The sequence below is a fragment of the Canis lupus genome, chromosome 27 (assembly GCF_011100685.1).
Source record: "Canis lupus familiaris isolate Mischka breed German Shepherd chromosome 27, alternate assembly UU_Cfam_GSD_1.0, whole genome shotgun sequence".
NCBI classification, from domain to species: Eukaryota; Metazoa; Chordata; class Mammalia; order Carnivora; family Canidae; genus Canis; species Canis lupus.
Window position 1 is genome coordinate 18,282,197 of NC_049248.1, and position 20,824 is coordinate 18,303,020.

The 20,824-nt window shown below is 36.2% G+C and overlaps 1 protein-coding gene across 12 annotated transcripts in view; it reads left to right on the top strand.

Annotated features, from left to right (window-relative positions):
* The window catches only part of PLEKHA5 (pleckstrin homology domain containing A5), a 242,104-nt gene that overhangs the window by 148,873 nt on the left and 72,407 nt on the right, over positions 1–20,824 (top strand). For 9 of the 12 annotated variants that reach the window (XM_038576964.1, XM_038576948.1, XM_038576953.1 and 6 more), the window contains exons 8-12: positions 2,886–2,986; positions 6,977–7,092; positions 10,813–11,280; positions 16,683–17,148; positions 20,492–20,575. In XM_038576964.1, the coding sequence (XP_038432892.1) occupies positions 2,886–2,986; positions 6,977–7,092; positions 10,813–11,280; positions 16,683–17,148; positions 20,492–20,575 (1,235 nt within the window). Of the gene's footprint in view, positions 1–2,885; positions 2,987–4,399; positions 4,436–6,931; positions 7,093–10,812; positions 11,281–16,682; positions 17,149–20,491; positions 20,576–20,824 lie in introns of all 12 variants that reach the window. The other 3 variants (XM_038576947.1, XM_038576951.1, XM_038576955.1) reach the window with 1 other exon arrangement.

Below are 20,824 nucleotides of genomic sequence, written 5' to 3' on the forward strand. Positions count from 1 at the left end.
CTGCAGAGTAAAGGCTATATCAGGAGTAAAGGCTATAAAAAGTAGATTGAGGCACAAAAGACATTTGTTTCCATCCTAATGAGTTTTAACTCTGTCTTAAATGTAAAAATAATGTTAGGATCAAATGCACATTTTAGAAAAATCACCCTAACTCTTGAACTAGAAACCAGGGGACCAATTAACAAAGTATTGAAGTATTCTGGGTAATGATAATTAGTGATAATATTCCAGTCTGTAAGTTATGTACCCAGCTGGAATTATATGTGTTTATGTCTTTTGCCCAAACGTCTTTAAAGCTGAAGTAGAAATGGGGAGTCTAAAATGTTATTTGAATCCAGTCCATATTGAGATTCTTAGGGTTCTTGTCCCAGATTGTGTTCCCCAGGATGGGAGCTCTGTGATGGAAATTAATAAGCAAGAGGCTTATTGCAGAGTGTTTGTGGGACCATTGCCTGTGGCAGGGAAAGGAAGGATCTAGGTTGGGACAGATGGAGTTGGACTGCCGTCCAGTCTAAGAAAAGGCCCAACTGACCCCCCTGGAGAGTTCATTCATTCTGCACATAATCAGTACCCACCTTTTGCTTGTCAGTGTATAAAACCCTTTGGGTGAAAGACAGTTACTTACGTAAGGCTTGACAAACTAAACAGAAGAATGTCGTGATTAGAAACATTTGAAGAATCTAGTGAAGAACTCTTAGAACTCAAACTCTTCATTTGACAGAAGATGAAGAATTTTGTATATGCAGTGCCTTTAGTTTTATATAATAAGAGCAGTATTTATCGAACACTTCAAATGGGCTTAGTGAATTATTGAGGTCCTTATATCTGTTAGCTCTTTTAACCCTCATCACAGTCCTTTGCAGTAAGTCCTGTTTTCCTCAGTTTCATAGTTGATGGAACTGAGGTACTCAGGATCGATGACTTGCCAAGGTCTCATAGCTGCTTAGTGTCTGTCTGGGAAACCATTCAGGGTGATCCAGTGAAATCACCCTATGCCAGAGTGTACCTGTGCATTTTCTAAAATAACTTCAGGAAAAGTCACCATTTCCAATAATGCAATGTAAGAGAATGTATTATTTGATGAAAATGATTTTTTTAATAAAAAGGACTTCATGAGCTGTTTCTGATTATATGGTTTATATAAACAAAGTTGGATTTAAAATTAGAATGTGACTCCTTCTTTTAAATTGTCATATTCTGGGACACCTGGATGGCTCAGCGGTTGAGCATCTGCCTTCAGCTCAGGACATGATCCCGAGTCTGGGGATTGAGTTCCACATCGGGCTCCCTGTGGGGAGCCTGCTTCTCCTTCTGCCTGTGTCTCTGCCTTTCTCTCTGTGTGTCTCATGAATAAATAAATAAAATCTTTAAAAAAAATTGTCATATACTCTATAACTGACGACTACTTCTACCTTTTTTAATCTTTTAGACAAAATCTGCACTTGTGTTCATTCTAACTTGTATTAGTGAACTATGAGCACAGTATATAGTAGGAGCAGAATTTTGTTGCATAAAGAGAAAAACTTCTAGAAATAACCTCTATATAATGCAACTTATTTTCTTTTGATAGTTTCACATATTTTAGAAATGAGGGGAAAATAAATAAATTTCTTTAACAAGTTTATGATAAAAAATTTTTAAAATAGCAAGCATAATAAAATAATTATTTCTCATTTATGATTTTTCTCATTGCTGAGTTCATCAGCCTAATGCACAGCTTTATTAACTTGTCTTATGGGTTTCTAACAATGAACTATGTATTTCGAGTTTCATAAACATCTCTGCCCCCAAGCAGCAAGTTAATAATGTGAATCTATAGTGTGCCAAGATGGATGTTTTGTCATTTTCCTGGGTGTGTTTTATCTGCTTGCCTTGTAGGCCTGTAATTTTTTTTCCCCATAACTTTGTTATGTATCAGAATGACTGGTAAAAGGTAACTGTGATTATGTGTTTTAAAAATCATATAATTTGGGGCACCTGGGTAGCTCAGTGGTTGAGCATCTGCTTCTGGCTCAGGTCTTGATCCCAGGATTCAAGTCCTGCCTCAGGCTTACTGCGGGGAGCCTGCTTCTCTCTCTGCCTATGTCTCTGCCTATGTGTGTCTCTCATGAATAACTAAACAAAATCTTTAAAAAATTAAAAATGTTTAATCATATAAGTTTTACAGAGCAGTTTAAAATGTATGTTTATTCAAATGTTTATTTAGCATCTACTATCATTCTAAATGTCTTCATAGAATTGACAGTCTAGCAGGGGAGAGAGTTGATAAATAATAAAACTATAGCGTATATGTCAGAGGTATTGAGGGGGCAGTGAAGTTCCAAAAAAGAGAAATGAGGTCTCTGTGATGGGTTAGGATGGGAAGCAGTTAAAAATACAGAGGTTAAGGCAGGCTTTATAAAATGAGACATTTGAAGCAGACTAGAGGGCATGAGCAAGTGAACTAAGCATTTGTCTTGGCCTAAAATGGTTGGGCATTTAACTCCTACTAGAAATGTGAGTGGATTGATTTTGTAAGGTTTCTATGTTGTTACTTATATGCTAATATATTTTCAGTGAATCACATGTCAGGGTTTTGTAGAGTGTGGTATGTATGCCAAACAAATATAAGCTGTTTTTATGTCTAATTGACATTTTTCTGATGTGTGAGAGAACCATTTCTGATTTGCAAAGGATAGAGAAGCTTATTGAAAATGAAGAAATATATATGCTGGTGCTATTTAGTATTTCCTTTAAAACCTTGTAAAGAACTATCTAAACAACACATGAGTACAGTTCTTTATATGAGAAGAAACTTTTGATTTGGTCAAAATACATTTTGAGAAAATTTATTCTGCTTCATGACAACATTTAGAATTCTAATCAGATGTTCAATTACCTCTTAGATGAGAAAGAAGAGGGTATCCTGGGAAGCATACTATTACCTAGTTTTCAGATAGCTATGCTTACCTCTGAAGATCACATAAATCGCAAATATGCTTTTAAGGTAAGGAAATAGTCATATTTTTGTTAATTCTGTATTTGAATCTTGCACTAATGTAAAAAATGGATATTGACCCATACATAGATTATTATAAAAACTTATTTTATCAATGGACATATTTATATTTAATATATATTAGTTAATAGTCTTAAGATCGAATAGAAGAATATCCCATTTAATTAGGAAACATATCTAAAGGCCAAATGTCTTTATGTCTGTACTTCAAATAAAGCAAATATGTGAAAATGCTAATAACTGGTAAATGTAGCATGGGTGTTCTGGTGATTACTGTACAATTCTTTAAAGATTATTATGCAGATTTGAATTTTTTCACAATAAATTTGAAGGAAGAGTACTGTAAGAGACAACAACTGTGGTTTTTAACATGCACACTTACGATCGTAGAGAATATTTGCAGAGATGTTCTTGGGTCTAAGTACATCATGAATATCAGGTATTTTTGAGATAATATTGACATTAAGACGTTAAAACTGTTATTAAATCCAAGCAGACCTGAGGGCCCCCCCCTCCTCTGACTAACAATACCCACCTGCTTCTGATACACTGGTGAAAGGCTACTTTGATGATAACTTGGTTATTTTTGTTTTCAAAAACCTTACTGCATTCTTTGCTTTATGACTGTGGCTAAAATAAATTTCAGAGGTTACCTATTTTTTAAGTTAGTTTTAAATTAAGATCTCCGAAGGGGTTGGTGTAAAATTTTGTTTGAAGGGAAAGTAAGGGTAACACATGCTGTAATTTAACAGTGAAAATGTTTACACCACTATAAAATTGACTCTGCTTTTAATTCCCTTCCACTTTTTAAAAAAATACTCAGGACTAAAAAAAAAAAAAAAAAAATACTCAGGACTGCAGCTGATTTACAACTTTTGCTAATTAACAAGTTGCATTATTAGTTATGGAGAAGAAAGCAGCAGTTATAGTGGTGGCGGGAGTGATGGATGGCCTCAATGAGAAGGTGATGTCTGAACAGACACTGTGGATAAGGGAATGGCACGGGATTTCAACAGGTTTTATTAACAGTGTGAACCAGAGAAACAGAATTAAGCATTTTAAGATGCTATAACAAAATTTAATACTGATAACTTAATAACTTGATAAAAATTACTTTCACATGTAAAACTATATGATACTGTTATTTGATCATGATTTCAATTTTTTGTCTACTCATTAATTTGGCAAAAGTTTATTGAATTTGTGCTCTTCATAGGACATTTTGCTGGGTTCTTAGACTTTTAAATATTAGAGTGTTGAAGTCACAACAGTGATCATGCATGTTAAGCATATTTTCTCTGTAATTATTTGGCTTGATGCTAATTTTATTTTATCTATAATAAGAATAGTAATTTCTCTCTCAAATTTTCTCTTTTGCAATGTTTCCTTCAAATTTATGAGCTGCTTTTGACATTTGAGGCTACTGCTTATACAATGGTGAGTAGAAACTTCATGGACGATTGTAAACCTAAAGTTAGGTAGCAGACTTGATCATCATCTAGTATTTCCATTTGACAGCTGGCAAGCATAGGTGTGCCTTGTTAGCAAAGGACTCATGGCTGTACCTTGATCTTCTTAGGACTTAGACCCATGTTCCTTCCTTAATCACAAATATGGACAGTGGTCTTTTCATTCATTTCTCCAAAACCTGATTCAGGCAGTCCAGGGACACTGTGGTGGTTTTAATCATTTTAACAACATACAGCATTTGAGCCGTTTCTTCTAAAGTGTTTCCATGGATAATTTTATATCTCTAGCAGGGTCTGGTTATGTAGTTATTTAGATCACAGTGTTCATTGAATTGACTTCTGTCTTGATTCTTTCTGAAAAAAATTTTGAAAAAGCTAATTTGACATTGTAAATAAAGCAGATAGTCAAAATTTCAGAGTAGAGTGTGTGGATCCAAATTTATTCCTCTCTTCTTTTTATATTTAGCAGATTTACTCTTTCCTTTACCTCATTGTATGCCGAAATAGCCTTTGTTTTTCCTTGTCTTTTAGTGCATGATAGGAAACTGTCACCAGCATTTTTATGTGGAAATTAATGTTTCCTCCACAGAATTCTCTACCTTGGCCTTTTTTTCTACTTTGATGTAGCTCCTACCGCTGTTCTCCTTTGCCCTGTCATCCCACTCGTTAAACTGAGCTCTTGGTGCTCACACATTGGATAGCAGTCCCTCAGTGGCGCCTTTATTTCATTTTTCTACCTTTCCTCAACAACAGAAGCAGATAGAACTATTATAAGGATAAAGACCCATTTACCACTCACATAGGCCTTATTCAAACCCAGAATATTTACATTTTAACTCTGAAACTTGAGATGAAAAGCTAAGGGAAGGACATCCCTGGGTGGCTGAGCAGTTTAGCGCCTGCCTTTGGCGCAGAGCGTGATCCTGGAGTCCCGGGATCGATTCCCACATCGGGTTCCCTGCATGGAACCTGCTTCTCCCTCTGACTGTGTCTCTGCCTCTGTGTGTGTGTGTGTGTGTGTCTTATGAATAAATAAATTAAATCTTTAAAAAAAAAGAAAAGCTAAGGGAAAATACCATTTTGGGTCATTTATTAATCTTTTATTTCTGTGTGTATATGTCTATGAGGATAAATAAAATGCTGTAACAGCAACACCTTTTGAAGACTAAAGAAATTGTTAACACAAAGGGGAAATGTCTGACATGTACAGTTCTATTAATTTCATCACTGGTTGCTGTGGAACATTCTTTTTTTATTGAAGTATAGTTGACATACAGTTAGTGTCAAGTGTATATCATAGTGATTTGATATCTTTATATATTATGAAATGATCTACACAATAAGTCTAGTTATCTGTAATAACTATAAAGTTATTACAATATTATTGACTATATTCCCTATGCTGTATAATATGATTTAGTAACTATGATTTAGTTATGTTATAACTGAAAGTTTGTACCTTTTAATCCTCTTTACCTTTTTTGCCTACCCTCCAATTCCTCTGCACCTTATAATAAAAAGTTTGTTCCCTGTATCTTTGAGTTTATTCCTGTTTTATTTAGTTTGTTCATTTGTTTTGTTTTTTAGGTTCACATAAAAGTGTAGTCATACAGTATTTGTCTTTCTCTGTCAGACTTCTAATACTTGGCATACTACCCTCCAGGTCTTCCCCTGTCATTGCAAGATTGTATATATTTATGACTGAGTAATATTCCACTGTGTGTGTCTACCACATATCTGCTTCATCCACTCATCTATCAGTGGACACTTAAGTTGCTTCCATATCTTGGCTATGATAAATAATGCTGCAATGGGGGTGCATATATCTCTTTGTTTTTTGTTTTGCTTTGTTTTGTCTTTAACTATTTATCTGTTTGAGAGAGTGTGTGTGCACACATATACAAGCAGGGGCAGAGGGAAGAGGGAGAGAAGGAATCCCAAGCAGGCTCCATACCCAGCATGGTGCTAAACACAAGGCTCGATCCCATGACCCTGAGATCACAACCCAAGCCAAAACCAAGAGTCCGATGCTTAACTGACTGAGCCACCTATGCATATGTCTCTTTGAATTGGTGTTTTCTTCTTTGAATAAGAAGTGGATGATTTGCTGAATTGTGTGATAGTTCTGTTTTTATGGATCATTCTTGAATAAAGAAGTGTGAATTGTAGCAAATGGAAATTGCTAGGGATGTGTACATGGAAGTGTGGTGAGGAAACATGACAAGGTACTTTATTTCTTACCTCCTTTCCTTCCTATATACATTTTTCCTCCCTCCTTTTAATTTTTAAAGGGAAATGGCAATGTTGGGAGGACATTTTAATATTTCTATTTTTTCAAGATTGAATTATATTTTAAGTCACTCACTTCTGTAACTGTATATAAGACAAGTCAGTTTTCTTCTGAAAGTTGATAGTAATGATCTATGTAGGGAACCACTTAACTGTCTTTCTTTTTCTTTTACAGATCCTGTGTGTGTCTGTTTACAATGATCCTGTTGTTTTCAATCAGGCAGCTCATCCAAACATGAGGACCTATTATTTCTGCACTGATACAGGAAAGGAGATGGAATTGTGGATGAAAGCCATGTTAGATGCTGCCCTAGTACAGACAGAACCTGTGAAAAGGTAAAGGCTTGTAGGGAAAATAATGGTGATTTCCACTTACATTTTATTCCATGGCCTGCAAGTGTATATTGTTATCATAGTACATATCATTTTATTAGTCATGATATGAAATCATTTCTTCCTCAGAAAGCAAGGATTAATTCGTGTTCTGTATAAATTAATACACCTTTAGTAGTTAATTTGAGATACCACTTGCATTTTTATTCCACATTTCCTCTTTATTCATTTTCACCTATCAGTGTACTGAGGTGAATCCAGAATCCTAACATTCAAACTGAATATTCTTTCTTCTTACAGAATTACCTTTAATTTCCGGTAAGTACATTTTTAATTGTTTCTTAAACCTACACAAGATCGTGTTTTAAGGCATAAATCTTAGAAGAGAATTTATATTCATGAAGTTAGTTTTATTGTGCTTTTATATTATGTTGTATGTTTTTGGAGTATAATAAATAGAAATAAAAATTGATGGGTTTCATTTCTTCAGCATCTCCTGGTTAATTCTGATGGTTTTACAGTGAATGTCTCCAGAAAATAACTCATCAGGCATTTAGATTATTTCTAAATATGTCTATGACTTGATGAATTCTACTTTCTTTCTTCTGAAACTTCAGTACTCCGATTCCTTGATAATGTGCTATTAAAATTGATCTGTGATTTCTTTTTCTCGGCTTGAACATCTGAATCATTTTAATAATCAACTATATTAGGAACTAGTGAGAGGAAATCTGTTTATAAAACTACTTAAATAGCAGCTGAATAATGTGCTTTAAAAAGATTATATTCTGGCATGCGTGGGTGGCTCAGCAGTTAAGCGTCTGTCTCTGGCTCAGGGCAAGAGTCCCACATCAGGCTCTCTGCGTGGAGCCTGTGCTTCTCCCTCTGCCTGTATCTCTGCCGCGCTCTGTCTCTCTGTGTCTCTCGTGAATAAATAAATAAAATCTTTAAAAAAAAAAAAAAAGTAAAGAATTGTATTCCTGTAATTTGAAGAAAGATCTGTGACCCACTTAAGTTCTTTTCCAGTCAGCAGCAGTTGAGCATACATTTTATACAAGGAAAATGCTTGCTTGCAGGTCTGGTAGTTTTTTTCTCTCCTCTCAGGGAATTAGGGGACTGTTACAATATAAATCTTTAGTTTTGGTCGATTACTGTACCTATTAAGTCTTGATTTGTTGGTTAAAAGACTGAAGTTGATGCTATGTAAATATATTTGTGTTTAATTTTTTTCAGTATCAAATCCAAATCCACTTAACCCATCACTAGTCATTACAGCTAGGAAAAAGCAAGGAGAGAAAAGAAAGACCCAGATTAAACACTAGGACACCTATTTAAAAAAGAAAGAGAGAAAAGGAAGGAAGGAAGGAAGGGAAGAAAGAAAGAAAGAGAGAGAGAGAGAGGAGAGAGAGAGCTACATAAAGACTAACAAGAATAAGCCCTAACTCAAGCCCTACCCCCCCTCCTCAACCAATCCTCCATCCCGAAAGCCCGCCCTAACCCTCCCTCCCCCTCCAGCCCTCACTCCCTCCTCCTCCTCCGAAAGAAAGAAAGAAAGAAAGAAAGGCAGACCTCAACCATTTGCATATTCCAAGTTGAAAGCTAATTTGCTTTTGGAATTTCATGTGTGAAGATTACCCAAGTTGGGGTTCCCTGGCTGGCTGAGTCAGCAGAGCATTGGAATCTTGATCTCAGGGTCATGAGTTTGAGCCCCATGTATGGGTGTAGAGTTTACTTTTTAAAAAAAAAATTACCCAAATGGGTGTAAAGATTAGCACTTATAGGTAGGGAAAATGTGTGGGTGAAAACAGTTAATTAAAAATCTTAAGATAATTTTAACCTTAGAGAAAAATTTTCAAGAAACTCTTTAGAATAAAGATATCAGTATCATAATTTAAATATTTGATTTTGAGATAATCTCATATTGTATGTTCTTATCTGAAATTCTGAGAATTTCAAGTTTTATTTTTTCTTATATTTTTCACTCTAAAAACTAATAATTACTCATCATTTCGAGTGATAAAAATAATAGTATTTTGGTTGGATTTCTGACAGCCTATTAGTTGAGTATGTGCCTGTAACAATTTTTAGCAGGTTTTGTTGATAGGATTACTCAGCCAGAAATTATTGAAGACCACCCATGTGCCCAGCTTGATGTCAGTCACAATTATCCTGTAGAAATTGTCTTTTCTTCTACTTCTTGCTGTTGGCATTTTTGGTCTCACTTAATATTTCAGACTGAAGGAACCTAATTATTATAATATTTTATATGTATAGGGAGGTTTTATTTGCTTAGTTTTAAGCAAGCACTCTTAAACACTCTTAAAACTTAGTTTTAAGCAAATACTCTTCCCTGTATGGCCAGAATACTTACAAATATTTATCAGGGCATATCACCTACAAGATAAAGCATATAGGTTTTAACTTGATAGTTCGTTTCTCCTAAATTCATTTATTCCCATTTGAAAAGTCAGTATATATGTCTTTTTAAATTTTATTTCATTTCTTAAATAAGTCTTTGGAAAAATGAAGATGAAAGAGCAATGCTGTTCTAATTTAAAATAATAGCTCTAGATTAACTAGAGGTAACTAAGTTTAAAAATTTTGGGCAAAGAAAAAAATTGGGGGCAGAAGTCTATCTATAGCTGTATATGTGTGGGTTATGTATTTCTTGCTCATCACTAACACTGGCAGCAGTACCATATGAGGATCCAGTTGGAGCATCATTATATATTGAAATGTGGAAGATTGGCTAGTTCCTAAAAGGCCTCCCTACAAGGCATGATCTCGGCAATTTCATGCAGGTTCAGATACTCAGCTTGGTCTTGTCAGAGTCTGGAAGTGATTGGTCTCAGAGAAGCTGATTCTCATCAAAAAGACCTAGATATAACAACTGGAATGGTGAGCAATAAAACTGTCTGGTGACCCAAACACGTACTGTAAAGAAGCACATTCTTCCAGCGGGGAGATGGGTGCGAAATGCCAGATTCTAATCCAAAATTGCTTAATACGATAGAATGATAATAGTAATAAAGTCTTGGGCAGCCTTTGATATACTCTGCTGATCCTCACACAGTCCTATAACCCTGGTGCTACACTTATCCCCATCTACCAAAGAGGAGATTGAGGCACAATAAATTTCCACACCTTGTCCAAAGACACAGCTGGTAAGACGTAGAGCTGCAGGCTGAACACAGAAAGTCTGGCTGCAAGAGCCCAAGTCAGATCCTCTTGAATACAAACATGCTAGTTAGTCATATGGTTCAGATCTTAGACAGTGATCACATGGCCATTTCCACCACCAGACTCATGTTTGTCTCAAGAAGAATTAACCCTTCTGCCTGGAAGCCACATTGTTTATTTGAAATGACTAGTTGCGGCGGTCCTTTAAGTGTGGATTTTGTGATTTTTACTGTTAAAGGGCAGTCCTAATTTGCTTTATTTCCAGATTTCTAATGGGGACACTCCTTACTTTTTATCCTCCAGTGCTTTATACACCGTATATTTTATGTTTTCTCCCCTTCTCCCCCTCCTATTTATGCATTCTGATGTTGTGCTTGAATTTTCCTATCACCACATTAGGGATTTATACAGGCTTGTCCTCTGTGACTCTTTCAATTTATTTGTAAAGTCGAGGGTAATTTTACATTTTTCCTAGATTGAATCCAAGTAATAGTATGTGCATTATTTCATCTGATTTACTATGATTTTCTTTTCTGATTTCAGAGTGGACAAGATTACATCTGAAAATGCACCAACTAAAGAAATCAATAACTTTCCCAACCATAGAGTGCTAATTAAACCAGAGGTCCAGAATAACCAGAAAAACAAGGAAATAAGCAAAACTGAAGAAAAAAAGGCATTAGAAGCTGAAAAATATGGATTTCAGAAGGATGGTCAAGATAGACCTTTAACAAAAATTAATAGTGTAAAGTTGAATTCTCTGCCATCTGAATATGAGAGTGGGTCAACATGCCCAGCTCAGGCTGGACACTATAGGCCAGTCAATGTGAATAGTTCAGAGAACAAAATAGTCAATGTTAGCCTGGCAGATCTTAGAGGTGGAAATCACCCGAATACAGGGCCCTTACATGCAGAGGCTGATCGAGTCATCCAAAGGACAAATTCAATGCAACAGTTGGAACAGTGGATTAAAATCCAGAAGGGAAGGGGTCACGAAGAAGAAACCAGGGGGTAAGTGTCTTTGTTTTGTGCTCTGAACCCAGACCCAGATTTCTTTCACACTATGTCAGTGGAGATTGGCTTCTGAGACACCTATTGAAAAATATTAAACTGTGCTTTTAGAGATTGTAGCTTCCTTTCTCTCTTCTTCATGGTAACCACACCTGAGTGTTTTTTTCTCTGTCTCCCTTTGTTCTGTCCAGATTTCTCAAAGAGGTCCTTACCCAGTAGAGGAGAAAGTTAAATAAGTGCAGTATACTGTGCAAAATGAAGGAAGAACATAATGCGTACAAGAATAGGGACAACCAACACAACCTATAGGCCCAGGAAAATCATTCTGCAGGAAGTGAAATACAAGCTGAAATATAAAGGGTGGCATGCTTATCTTGGTTTAGATAAGCAAAACTGCAGAGTTGATATGGAGAGGAAAAGGAATCCAGAGACATCCAGTATTGCTTAGGTACTTTGGTTGTGATAATGCAGGAGAAACAAGGCTGAAGAGATAAGCCAGAAGAGATGTGTTCATATTGGTGGTTCAGAAAAGTCACTCCAGCTGCAGATTCTGGAGAATGAATTAGAGAAAGCTCAAAATCTGTTAAAGTAAAATGAGGAGAGGAAGGGGATGTATTTAAGGAGGATTGACAAGGTTAGTTGAGAGCTTGGATGTGCTTGATTGCAAACTAGTCTCAGTCTAGTGTGAGTGAGAGGGGAAAATCAAGAATGACATCCTGCCTTTAGGCCTGGTCATCAAAGGTTGTCTGGTGCCTTTAACCATTTAAAGAAGATTGGGATAAAAAAAAAAAAAAAAAAGAAAAAAAAGAAGATTGGGAAAAGGGAAGATGATAAATGACTGGACTTTGAATAAGGTTTGGGGCATCATCATTATATCAAAAGTAAATTCATAAGAGTAGACAAATTCATTCATCTGGAGGCTGGATAAAATAAAGAATTTAAAGGTAAACCTGAAAGGATGTTTACATTTAAGAGAAAAACAGAGTTGGGGTGGCCTGCAAAGGAGATGAAAAATAAAGGCCAGAGGAGATGGAGAAAAAGCAGGCACCCACCGATAAGAAACAGTGTTCTGTCATTAGGCAGGAATTTGGTGCTGCAAATTTTAAAAATACTTTAATGTACTTGCAGATGGAAGAATTACCTGAAGAGTTATTTTGTGACTCTTACCTCTCAGTAGTAGTAAACCACAAAAACAATGACACTGCTATGTTTCAGTTAAACGAAGATGAACTTAACAGTGAAACTTCTGAGGTATAGGAACATTCTTCCTTTGCTCAGTTGGCGTGGCTGACATCTGCAGCTGTCAGCCAAAGTCTCCTTTCAGGAGCAGCTCAAAGGCCGGGGTGCACTTGGCCTCATCTTTTGTTATCTCAACCAACACTGCAAAAACACACCCGCAATGTGTTGCTCACTTTCATTTTCTTCTTCTCCATCCTCAGCACTCACTTTTCTGATTTTCCAAAGGGAGAATTGTGAGACAGATTTGCTATTTCTGGCCGAAGAGAAGCCAGAGTTCATTCTGGGAGGGGGACGGGTAGGGAGTGAACGGATGTTCCATAGTACTTAAGGTAACCATTTTTCAGGGAAACCATAATAAAAATTCCAGCCATAATATGTGCTGAATCTTTACCCAGCAAATTAGATCTCACTTCTTAGTGAAATCACTTTCCTCAATGATTTCATACTTTCTTACAGTTGAAACTGTATAGTTAGAGGTTCAACAGATGTCTGGAAGGTAGGTTTTTTAAATTGTTGAGCATAAGTATTAGTTTCCAAGAACTTTCGGGTCTTTTACTGGGTATAATTAACATATATAAAGGCTTTCTGTGTGAGTTTTTTCTTTTGAATGCAGACCTATAGCTTCTGAAGGTTATTTTGAGCTAAGATTCTCTCTGTGTTTTTCTCCCCTTCTACTTTGGATTCACTGGCCAGTCTACTTTGGATCATTGGAGACACATCATCTACACTATTATATGAACTTCATACTTAAAAAGTAGTGATGTTCTATAATGAAATCATTTTTATTGGTGGAAAGCAGCATAAAGGTTATTCATAGTATAATTCATTTTGTAAAACTTTATGAAAGGCTTGCTTTTATTATTAAAGTTCTGATAGAAAGAAAGGACGTTTAATATTTAGTCAAATAGTAGATCTGCATCTGTGAACAGCGCTTTAAAGCTTCTTTGTGAGTGGCAGGCACTGTTAGGATGCAGGGTGCCTTAAGCCATTGTTCTGTGTGGCAGAATCACAGGGACAGGGTTTTCATGGTGTTTGACAGGCAGGTGCTGGTGAATGGAGCACCAAACCTGATGAAGGAGCTCACAGTGTTCATTTCTTAAGCTCTCACTTAAAAGTAAATCACACGTTGCTTAATTTGAATTTCTTTGGGGCAAACCGCTGAAGGAAACTAGTTTTTGAAAAACAGGTTTCAAAATGCTAGAAAGTATATGGGCTAAAAAAGAACTTTACTTGATAACAACCTAACTTTCTGTTAAAATTCTTTAAAAGCGGTTTCAAAATGGCAGACGCGCCCTTTTAACTTTGTAATCCTTAATTAGCCTACTGTTAATGATCATATGATATGTTAACAGCTCAAGTTCCATATACGTCTCTACAAGAGGGCCCAGCTCACGTATTGTGAATGCTTCAGGGCACGCACTGATGGAGGTGTTTGGTGCTATAGATTTTTCTGAAATGGAATTTAAACATTAGTTATTAGGCAGTTTTTATTGTGTTTTAGATTAACAATGTATGTCCCTTGCTCCCTTGCTTATATGTTTATAAATAATCTTTTTCTTATTTCCAAACTGGATATAAAGTTAATATTATCAGCATATATGCTTCTGTGATGTGGTTCAGTACTTAGTACAGAGCCTTTTGCATATTAAGCTTTCTATAATAGTTCTTGAATTTGTGAATGACCAAATCAAGGTATATTGGGGTAAATGACGTTAGAAATAGGACAGAATTTCTAGGATGGAATCTATTTCTGTGATTGACGTGCTTCCTAAGCAGATAGCCGTGGGGTTACCAACTCTGGACTTTTTCCAGTTTCTAGCTCTAGTGTTAGTAGAGAAGGTGGGGATAAGAAGGAAGACCAAGCAGAGGGAAAAAAGGGCGGGGGGGGGGGGGTTGATATTTGTGGTGAGAAAGCAGCAAAGGAGTGAACCTTTATACTGATTATATCAGAGTACCAGGTAACTTTCTCCTTCACCCCAGGCCCAAAGGCATCCATGGGTTAGCCTTGCTACAGCAGTTCTTACGGGGATTGAAGGTAGGGGTGGAGTATGGCACGGTGTTCAATTTTGAGCAAGTCTGTTGTAGGTGAAGATTTTGCAAAACTGAATAACAACCAGCACGATGAAGGAAATTTAGTGTAGCAGGTATGGTTGAAGGAATTGGAAATATTTCAAATATACAATAAGACACAGGGTTTAGAACCTTAAGATAGCTTTGTGATCAAATCATAGGGGCACCTGGGTGGCAAAGCCTCTGCCTTTGGCTCAGGTCATGATCCCAAGGTCCCGGGATCTAGCCCAGCTTCAGGCTCCCTGCTCAGTGGGGAGCCTGCTTTTCCTTCTCTCTCTGCTCCTCCCCACTATGCTCATTCTCTCTCTCTCTCTCTCTCCCTCTCTCTCTCTCTCTCTCTCAAAAAAAAAAAAAAATCAAAGATGAGAAAAACCAAATCTCCAATAATTTCACTTTGCTATATATGGGTAGCATGTGAAGGGCTCTAGTAGCACATTTAAGATTATTCCCTTCCTAATTTGGGGAATATATTTTATTTTTAATTAAATCATTACAGATGAAAAGGTTTTTTTAATAATTGTTTTGGTTTGGGGGAAATTTTTTCGAATAGAAGGATTATTTTGCTTTTTCATTAATTGCAAAAGTCTGGGAATCATTGCCTAATGAAAAGAATGCTACTTAAGGAAGTGAAAGACTTCATTCTACTTCTAGTAGACTTACTGACCCTTCTTTTAACCCAGATATTAAAATGATATGAGGAGGGATGCCTGGGTGGCTCAGTGGTTGAGCATCTGCCTTTGGCTCAGGTCGTGATCCCAAGGTCCTGGGATCAAGTCACGCATCAGGCTTCCTGTGGGGAGTCTGCTTCTCCCTCTGCCTGTGTCTCTGACTCCCTCTGTGTGTCTCACATGAATAAATAAATAAAATCTTAAAAAAAAAATAAGAGAATATGAGACATTTCTGGCTCAGTCAGTAGAGCCTGCAACTCTTGACCTCAGGATCATGAGTTCTTAAAGTCGATTTTATTGTGATCACTATTTAGTTATACCTTTTGCCAATTTCTGAAGATGGGGGACACAAGCTACACAAATTCTAACTTTATTTAGAATTTTTAATTGATTTTTTTGAAAATCCTTTTTATATAATGTATCTGACCAAGCATGAGGTTATCTAAAGGATCATTTTGATCAATTCAAAGCAGTGTTTTTATCACAGTGTCTTTTTTAAAAAAATGTAAACTAAAATTCTATTTTATTCTTTCATTTTAGGAAACTGAAATAATATGTGCTTAGTAATATGCCATATGTATCCATATCCAAAAATACAGCATTTTAAAGGAACTTTATTTTAGATGCTTAATATACATGAGGAACTTTTAGATTGCTTTAAAAAGCCTCCCACAAATGTTTATACGAAGGTGGAATATTCATTTCTATGCTAGAAACATATAAAATTCCCAAGATTTGCAGTTGTACTTCTAAATATTGTCATATTTAAGTATTTTGTCTTTAAATGGTTCAATTTTGAGCTTTAACTTCAAGTCATATTTATTTTCCAAATTAGGAAAACTTATCAAAAAAAAAAGAAAACTTATCAAGGGGAATTTTCTCATCCAACCACAAGTGTACTGATGTGCTTCTTCCTAGAAATAGTCATGCTTTCTGAAGGAAACATCACAATAGAGTCACGCACACCTGCAATAGTTTACTTACTGTCTTCATGCACAAGTCAGACTCCTCAGTATTCCATCCCTACACAGAAATCTCACTTAGCTACTCTGGTGAGATGTATGAAAAGATTCTAGGGGTCTGTTTATATCAAAGCAAGATATGGAGACTTGAGATTAGACCTTGAACATTCTTACTAATAAGTAATTTTTCTTTTTTTAACCAAACTGTACATTTCATGGAATTAATAGTCTTTTATGTAAATAACAAAGATGTTTTTTACTTAATGTAGTAAATTCATCAAACTGAATTTCATTAAAAGGTTAAAATCTGTTCATTAGTATTTTATATCCTGTGTAATATTTTGATCAACTTTTTAAAAGTCCCAGTATATATTTTACTTACCAGAATGTACTCTATTTAAAATCTGGAAAACAACTTTCTTCTTCATTTTTACATTTCAATTATTTTTTTTTTTAATTTTAGAGTAATTTCTTACCAAACATTACCGAGAAATATGCCAAGCCACAGAGCCCAGGTTATGGCTCGCTATCCAGAAGGTTATAGAACACTCCCAAGAAACAGCAAGACCAGGCCTGAAAGTATCTGCAGTGTAACCCCTTCCACTCATGACAAAACATTAGGAACTGGAGCAGAAGAGAAACGGAGATCAATGAGAGATGACACGATGTGGCAGCTCTACGAGTGGCAGCAGCGTCAGTTTTATAATAAGCAGAGCACCCTCCCTCGCCACAGTACTTTGACCAGTCCTAAAACAATGGTTAATATTTCTGATCAGACAATGCACTCTATTCCCACATCACCTTCCCACGGGTCAATAGCTGCTTATCAGGGATATTCCCCTCAGCGGACATACAGATCAGAGGTATCTTCACCAATTCAGAGAGGAGATGTGACGATAGACCGCAGGCACAGGGCCCATCACCCTAAGGTAAGATAAGTTCTGCTAACCTTGTGGTAACCACCTCTCTATGGGTGCTGTGTTTCATTTCTGTCTGTACTATTCCTTCTTTAAATGCAGAAGATAAGAACATAGGGAGGAGGTTAAGCAAGGCAGCTGTTTTGTTTTAAAAATTAAGGAAGAGGGGATCCCTGGGTGGCTCAGCGGTTTAGCGCCTGCCTTTGGGGCAGGGCGTGATCCTGGAGTCCCGGGATCGAGTCTGGCGTCGGGCTCCCTGCGTGGAGCCTGCTTCTCCCTCTGCCTGTGTCTCTGCCTCTCTCTCTCTCATGAATAAATAAATAAAATCTTTAAAAAATAAAATAAAGTAAAATAAAAAGGAAGAATAATCTGCAGTGTCAGAATCTCACATATAAAAACCTCACCTTGCAATGCATGGTCTTTCAGGAGCACAGAAATAGTGATTTTGAGCAGATGCTTTATGCATTCTATGCTGGATAGATCAGCTTTCTGTGTAGGTTAAGACCACTTGCGTTTTTATTGGCTCTTCACACACTTAAATTCTACACCTACTGTCTTCCAGCATACCTGTATTCTTATATCAGGCTCATCCTGCTCTTTGCTAAGATAAAAATGCTAACCTCGTCTTCTGAGCAGCTGCGTATATGGCTTATTGAAATATCTCCTTAGATGCCCAATTTAATATTAGAATAACAATGTTTACTGGTCTACATACTTTTTAAAAATTAAGATATACATAGAGATTATGTTTTAATTTGTACATGCAATTGGTTTAAGCATTGCTTAGTAGATTATTTGGAGTGAATTCAGGTGCTTTGTGTTAGTTAGCTTTTTATAAAACTAAAGCAGTTGTTTTGATCAGTCACCCTATATGCAGCCAGTTCTTTAATGTCTAACCTAAAACGAAAGGAATTTTTTGCAATTTCTTTTTAATTATAAGAATTTTTTGCATTATACCATTTTAAAATGTACCTTTTCTTATTCTTGTGACAGACTGAATCCTTTAGTTATAACATTGCATAAAGCTATATGTGTTTGACTTTCCATAAATAAGCATTAGTTAGAAATGAATAAGTCAATTGAGTTGGTTGTCCTTTTTTTTTTGGAGGAAGCTTTAGGTTGGCTTGCCCAAAAAAGGCTCACTTTGAACTCCATGGTAACAAAGTTACCATGTCACTTTGTACATCCAAAGGCTAAATCATGTTCGTTAAAAAATCATTACACTAGCGCGCCTGGCTAGCTCAGTTGGTTAAGCATCTGAATCTTGATTTCGGTTTAGGTCACCAATCCCAGGGTGGGGAGATTGAGTGTTGTGTGTGGCTCCATGCTCAGCAGGGAGTCTGCTTGGCTCTCCCCCTGTGTGTGCACATGCACTCGCACTCTCTCCCTCCTTCCCTTTCTCTCTCTCTCTCTCAAATACATAGAGTAAAATAAATAGTAAAAATATTCATGACTAATCTCTAATACAATTTATTAGTGTGTAATTGAAGTGTTCTCCTATTTTTCATATTCTTGGCCAAAATTTAGCATCTGTTTCAACAACAAATATAAAACGAATGTGTACTCTAGTTCCCAGTCAACTAATTGCTGCTTCTTTTCCCAAAAACTTCTTAAACATTACCAAAATTTTCTTTCAAACTATCCTGTCATTATCCTTGATGAAATTAGTTATTTCCAAAGTCCGTGGATCCCTCAGGGTTCCCATTCCCTTTCAGAAAGTCTGTAAATGAGCTCAAAATTATTTTTATAATAGCAATAATAAGGTATTGTTCATTGTGTTACCATTTTTTTTTAAGATTTTATTTATTTATTCATGAGAGACACAGAGAGAGAGAGACAGAGACACCGGCAGAGAGAGAAGCAGGCTCCATTCAGGGAGCCTGATGCAGGACTCGATCCTGGGACTCGATCCTGGGACTCCAGGATCACGCCCTGGGCCGAAAGCAGGCAGTAAACCGCTGAGTCACCTAGGAATCCCCTGTGTTACCATTTTCTAATAGCACCAAAGCAATGGTGGGTATTGGCACCTTAGTATATATCAAGGGAGTGGCTCCAAACTAAGGTGGCCGTCATTGTATGCTCCTGTGCCACAGACTTGCAATAAAAGTAAAAGTAGCAGTTTCACTTAAAAATCCCTTTGATGAAGCAGTAAAAGATAATTTTATTCAATCTTGACCTTTCATTATGTATCATTTTAATATTCTATGTGATGAAATGGGAAATATGCTTAAAGTATTTCTCTTACATACCAAACTGCTAACTAATATTAGGGTTGACTCACAGAAAAAAGATTTGTCTGATTGAGTTGCAAGCTGAACTAGCTCCTTTTTTCACGAAACACTATTTTTATTTGAAAGAACGAATGACAAACTATAGTTGTTCAGACAAGGTATTTGACAGACACTTCTCAAAGTGAACTGTTATCCTGTCACTTCCAAGAAAACAACTTAACAGTATTTGTCACTGATGACAACTTTGAGCTTTCAAGCAAAAATTAGAATTTTGGAAATCTTGTATCTGCCACTGTGAGCTTGACAGCTTTCCAGTGCTTCAAGATCAGTGATGGTATTAACAATTGTGTGTTACTGATATTGTATATTGATATGTGTCAACATCTCAATGAACCAGTATTTTCCACATGACCAGTGTTTGATATTACACAAAAAAATGAGTAAAAAATCCATTTAAAGCATAAACACGAGCATACCTTGTTCTGTTGCACTTTGCAGATACTGCTTTTTTTTGTTTTGTTTTGTTTGTTTGTTTGTTTACAAATTGAAGGTTTGTACGACCCTGGGTTGAGCAGGTCTGTCAGCACCATTTTCCCACAGAATTTGCTGCTTCATGTTTGTGTCACATTTTAGCAATTTTCACAATATTTCAAACCATTTTATTACTATTTGTTGTGGTGATATGGGATCAGTGATTACAATCATGGAAAGCTCAGATGATGGTGAGCATTTTTTGCAATAAAGTATCTTTAAATTAAGGCATACACATTTTTTAGACATAATCTATTTCATACTTAATAGCAGCATAGTATAAATAACTTAAATATGCACTGGGAAACCAGAAATTTCATTTGGCTTGTTTTATTGTAATATTCACTTAATTATAGTAGTTAGAAACTGAACTCACAATATCTCCCAGGTATGTCTATAAACCAATAGGTGTTAATGTAACAGAGTATAAAAAGTTCATTGATACAGTTTCAGATACCACTTCGCAAGCAACTTTTAATATCTACTTTCATAAGCAATAATAACAAATTTTAATGATATTTTATAATGAAGCCCTAAGATTTCTCATCGTTGACATGGACCACAGAATTTATATTGTACCTTTATTTTCCTAGCATGTCTATGTGCCTGACAGGAGGTCAATGCCAGCTGGCCTGACTTTACAGTCTATTAGTCCCCAGAGCCTCCAAGGCAAAACGGTGAGTTCAGTATTTTTACTTATCATATCATGTTTTATATATGTGCTACATGATAGCACATATCTGACAAAGCTTTTGAGTTTGAATTTTTGAGAGAGGTTCCTCCCAAAGAAAAACCATGCTGCTTTTGTGGAAGAGATGCTCATCAGAAGAATTTGGGTTCGTGTAACCATTTCATTGTCTAACTGGATATGTCTCCCTAAATGTCTGAATTCCCAAATATAAGATTATATTTTCAAAGTTTGCTGT